The sequence below is a fragment of the Tasmannia lanceolata genome, unplaced genomic scaffold (assembly GCF_043159265.1).
Source record: "Tasmannia lanceolata isolate RefF3 unplaced genomic scaffold, GAP_Taslan_0.1 ptg000006l, whole genome shotgun sequence".
In the NCBI taxonomy this organism is placed as follows: Eukaryota; Viridiplantae; Streptophyta; class Magnoliopsida; order Canellales; family Winteraceae; genus Tasmannia; species Tasmannia lanceolata.
In genome coordinates, this window is record NW_027518683.1 from 35,074,058 (window position 1) to 35,079,393 (window position 5,336).

The window sequence follows — 5,336 nt, forward strand, 5'->3', positions numbered from 1 at the left end:
AGTGCGTCTAATTTGCCTGAAATCTAGGTCCGAGTTCTGTTACGATTTAAAAACAAAAGTCCTATTATCTGATTTAGGTTTTGACGTGTTCTATGAAATTACAAATTTTTGAGTCTTCTTTCAAATGGATTTGGTTTCATAATTTTTGAATTTTATATGAATATTATAGGAAGATTTTCTGCCGGAGTGTCTAGTATGTCCAAAAACATGTATGAAAATGGGGCAGCACCTTTGTAGAGGGATTAAACCTAAAACATGTATTCTGAAAGTTTGCAAACCTTCTAAATTATATATTACTTGTATTATAGGTGATTTGGAAGATTGAACTTGGAGGTTTGCAAGGGAATCGGTTGTTCGAACCGTTGGTACGTAACTTGTGAGTTTGTGTAGGAGTTTTTCCTACATATAAAATTAGTTTTAAGAGCCACGTTTATGAACTAAAGTTATGTATTTCGAACTGATATCTTTTGGTTCTTTAAAGCATATCTTTAGCATGATTAAATACATGAAAATCGAATCAAGTACGTCGTTGTTTGCATGTTTTATTTGCATAAAAATCCACAAGTTATTTTATGCTTTTAACGATGTTGGATTTTATTGCATGCAAAATCTCTAGATATTTGATCTGTTGTATGATCGTTATTACTCTATGGAATGTTTATGATTGGGTCCGAGTGGGGCGATTGGTGCTTTGTGCATGGTGACTAGCGTATTTATGAATCGGTATCCCGACCTTAACCAGTTGGAGGGTGATAACTGGTGCATAGTCACGTAAAGATCGGTCTTTTGCCTACAAAGTGAGTGCTTGATAGTGGGAGAGTTCCCGATTTGTTACCTCTGCCACGTAGGAGATGTAAAACTTGGCCGTGACTATGTGGGGCTGATCGACAACCACGCCAATATGGGATGTGAAGCTGGCAAATTGTGATGCGTGTATTGTTCCAAACTATTACTTATGTTGTTTTCACATTCTACCACATGATACAAGTCTATTTTGAATAAAATATGCATTTATATTTATTAATTGCTTTGCTCATGCTTTGTGTACTTGATCAAACCTATGCAGATTCCTTGTTATGTATTGAGCGTAACATATCATCCCATGTTGTCTATCATTTTTCAGATAATGAAGAGTAGCTAGCAGCTATTGGGGAATGTGATTGAGGAAAGATTCGCTGACATAGGAGATTTCGCTTCAAATACAATGATTAGTAGCTAGTAGGCGTTTATTTTGAATAAGTAGACATTTATTAGCAGTTTGTAGGGATTGAACTGGGTAGTAAACATTTATTTTAGATTGGTATTTGAAGTTTTATTTAAATTCGGTAAGGATGTAAGCATTATTTGGCCTTGGATTTTGAGATCAAATTATCTGAAGCTTTGGTTTAATAAATTTTGTTTCCGCTAGTAGCTATGTTTATCCTTGTCGTGTGGTGTTGTTGATCTGGCCTTGCACATTCTTGTGGATGTTGGAAAGGGACGTGCCTGTCACAGGTCCCCAATTTGGGGCGTGACAAATATTTAATCATTTTGTGTGATAGAAAGAGTCAGTGAGATATCCCCTGTGATTGATATGTTTCTCGAATAAGAGGGATAAATAAACAGCCAAAACGATAACATCAACAACAGCCAAAACGATAACAATTAAACTGAAACCTCAACAAATAAATAAATGAGAAATAAGAAAAAATCTGAAAATATTGGGAGAGTGTTGCTGAAACATAATAAGCATTTCTTAATGACTTGGATTGATGGTGATGATTTCTTGACCCTTGCCGCTTCCACGATGCAAAAGCCCTTATTTACGTAAATATTCTTCCCATCCGAGTTGCTTCTTGTATTTCCTCCTATATTATGTCTCGCTTCTTCCTCTTCTTTTCATCTAAGTCTCACAGCGAAGGGTTGGTTTTTTAGGTGTAAGGAGGAGGCTTGGGTAGGTTCTTCACCACGCCGCAGAGTTCAGTGTTTTCGGGAATGTTGTATTCATCCCTGAGGGAACGAGCAGGAGACAAAACGCTGATGTACAGCTGCTGCCCCAAGTACTGCCTCTCCCATATCTCTGACCTCAGATTCCACATTCCGGCGTTATCCATTGACAACAGCACGGCACTCCACGACTTTGGATATACTTGTATGGTATGACGGCTCACTGCATCCAGAAGGTTGTAATTCTTTCGGAACTTTGGCTCCCATGTCCCACCACCCATGCTGCCATCCATAAATCATCCATAAAAAATCAGATATATGTCGATGGTGTTGAAGTATAAATGATTAAATAATACCAACTCGCTTAAGCTTTTGGAGTAATTGGTTGCTTAACATGGTATCATGGCTATTGCCTCAAAGAAGGTCCTGGGTTCAAAACCCAACAAGTTATTAAAAGTCCACGTGTACGGCCAACCCAATGATGTATGTCCAACCAGAAAGAAGAGCCACACATGACGAGGAGTGTTCAAGTATGAATGATTAAATAAGCTTTTGCAGTATTGACAAAGCCAGTGTTGAAGGGCCGCTCTTTCTATTACCTCTGATAGCTTAAGCTTTCGGAGTAATTGGTTGTTTCACAGATCATACATAATTAGTTATATGGAGAAGAGAAAAGACCAACAAAAAAGAATGGGTGCAAATATCAATTTCCTTACCCTACTGCAAAGAAGGCATATCCATCCAAGTGCCATGACTGAACCGACTTCTCTGTGTTCTGGAAAATGATCTCGATGAAATTCCTGTGTGTTGCATTGACAACAACAGGCTCAATGGTGATGGTTTTGGTGCTGGGTGCCTCATCCCCAATGGTGTCATACTTGAACACCTTGGAGGCAACACCATAGTACTCAGCAAGCTTCAGAGGGGTGGTGGGGTGGACGAAGGAGGCGCCATTGATGGCATACCGTAGTTTCCCATCGAGCGTGCCTGAACTGCTTACGATCTTGATCGTGCGGGTGATGTTGATGCCACCATAGTGGTAAGATCCCTGAGGATTAGGTCTAGCTGCACTAGCAGTCAGATTCCATCTGAAGGATCTGAACTGGTTGAGTGACCAAGCCCACCCGACTGGTGCCTCCGGTAGGGCCGGGGATGGTGGAGCCTTGGACTTGGCATATTGGATAAGACCGGTGGCAGTGAGCACATACTTGGTGAGTCTGGTTGTTGCCTCCATGTAGTAGCCCTTTGGAGTTTGATCCGCGGTCACCAAGACGGATGCGCACTGGCCTACATGGAGATCCAACGAACTGTACACGTTTTGGACGGTGTGGGATCCTTCCATTTCCACTAGCTTCATGTTGTGTTCTTGGATACGGAAATTTAGTGATGTTTTAATCCCAACGTTACAAATCCTATACCTGTTGTTGACACAAATTTCGCAAAATCAAGATCACAAATTCAGACAAAATTGCAAAGAAATTGTAATTAATAAAAGTGAGACCATTTATATGTTCATCCATTTTCACAGGTAGGGCCCACTTAGGGAACTAAAGGGCACTTTGTTGATTTAAAGAAAACATTTTTGTGATGTCCACACCTGTTTTTTATTCCATTTTAAAAAACAGAAAATTAACTTCGTTCAAGAAAAAACAGGAATTGCTCAATCAACAAATAGGAACAAACACCTAATTTAGCAAATTTGTTAGCAGTTTTCAGAATTTTAGAAAACTCAATTCCCTACCCTTAAACAAATCATATACCTGTAAGTCTTCCCTGCTTCCATGGTGAACAAGGCCTCATCCTTGTCATCACCCTTCCCACTCTTCCCGTTGATCAGAACGCCGTCGGGTTTCCCAAGCAATTTTCCGCTGTCCAAATTCTTCTTCAGGACGTTATGGTTCTCGGAGTACCAGTCACCGATGAGGACAGTATAGTCATCGGCGGGATCATCAAACGGCACGGGGATCAACAAACGGCTGTTGACACGTAGGCCACCAAATGCACCGGCTGCTTTGTGCATGGCAGTGGATGGGAAGTAGAAGTAACTACCGATCTGGTCCTTGACCTGGAAGTGGTAGGTGTAATTCTTGCCTGGCTGGATTGGGCATTGGGTGCCGGGCATTCCATCTTGCCAGCTGTTCTTCCTCTGTTGGATGCCGCTCCAAGATAAGAGAAAGGGTTCATCAAGGTTGTTGTAGACGTTGATGACGAGATTGTTGTTGGTGGTAGAGTTGATATTGGGGCCAGGGAATTGGCCGTTGATGAGAATACCCTGTTGGGGAATTCCCAGAGGAGAAATTGTGCCATATGTCACGTTCCATGTGAAGTATCTGTATGGGTCTTCTGCTCTCACCACCGCTGCAAATATGCAAACCAAAGGAACCAAAGCCTGCAATGCGAACCGATCCATCGTTGATCTTCCTCTCTCAATCTCTACAAAGCAAGAAGATATTATCTATAAAGATGAAACTAATTCTCTTTTTCTATGGAGTTTAATAAATGGTATAGGGGGTATCCTATTCTATATTGTATAAAGGTATGGACAGAGTGGGGAGCTCTTAGTTCTCTTCCTTTCCCAACCCCTTGACAAGGGCTGTAATTTATACAAGCGTAGGCGGAAGGACAGAGCCGTTCGTTCCAACTCCCAAATGCCCATATGTCTTTCCTTCTCCCACTCGAATCACGCGCTCGGCCATTCCTTCTCCGCTCATCACGCCCTTTCATTCCAAACCGTTTTCACTATTAACGGGAATAACGGGGAGTTAATTTTTCCTTTCAGCAACCACCGTGGTTTGGACAACTGCAAAGAGAAGTTCCAGCCTTTCAAACAAACAATAAGTCGCATCCTTCAAAGTTTTCCACACGTAACAACTTTATGTGTTTGTGTACGTGGGCATGGCTTTTCTTGTGTGCATTTCTTTATGTGAAATACCCAGTCTCTCTGACCGCGTCCAAATACCGTTTGTCCTCTTCCCACAAAAGGTCCACTCGCCCAAATATTGTCTCCTAACCAGTAGTTTGGAGCCCTCATTGGTTTTCGATCCATTTTTACTTTATTTCTAGGGAGGCTGTGTTCACCCCAAGACATTCATGTTGGAAATTGTAAATCAAAATCATTGTGCATGGTTTTGTGAAAAATCTTTTGTAGACTTTTAGGGTAGTTGTTATGTGTCCAAAATGCAAGTCTTTTGTGTTTTCTATAGTCCTTAATGTCTTGGCTACAACATCAAAGAATTGATGTGGATTTGTCGATTTCTTATGATGTTGCTTAGGACTCACTGGAGGAGGAGGGACCACTAGACTCACCACCTTCCTTGCCTTTCTTACTTGGGCCCTCCTTCACCGAGTCAATGGCCGGTCTTTTGCTCCTGATGACCGTCTCCTGGGTCATCTTCTCAGTCAGGACTGAG

General features: G+C 41.4%; 1 protein-coding gene across 1 annotated transcript; it reads right to left on the bottom strand.

The window, feature by feature from the left end:
* Positions 1–1,614: 1,614 nt before the first annotated feature.
* On the bottom strand, positions 1,615–4,515 carry LOC143880256 (L-ascorbate oxidase homolog). Its single transcript, XM_077383092.1, has 3 exons — positions 3,687–4,515; positions 2,643–3,344; positions 1,615–2,208 (listed from the first exon to the last, which is right to left on the bottom strand). The coding sequence occupies exons 1-3, from the start codon at positions 4,334–4,336 to the stop codon at positions 1,911–1,913; spliced, it is 1,650 nt and encodes a 549-aa protein (XP_077239207.1). The 5' UTR covers positions 4,337–4,515; the 3' UTR covers positions 1,615–1,910.
* Positions 4,516–5,336: the final 821 nt, after the last annotated feature.

Coding starts and splice junctions, on each gene's coding strand:
- LOC143880256 (XM_077383092.1), bottom strand. CDS start 4,336: ATGGATCGGTTCGCATTGCAGGCTTTGGTTCCTTTGGTTTGCATATTT. Junction 3,345..3,686: donor GAAGCAGGGAAGACTTACAG/GTATATGATTTG, acceptor TGTCAACAACAG/GTATAGGATTTGTAACGTTG. Junction 2,209..2,642: donor TATGCCTTCTTTGCAGTAGG/GTAAGGAAATTG, acceptor TATGGATGGCAG/CATGGGTGGTGGGACATGGG.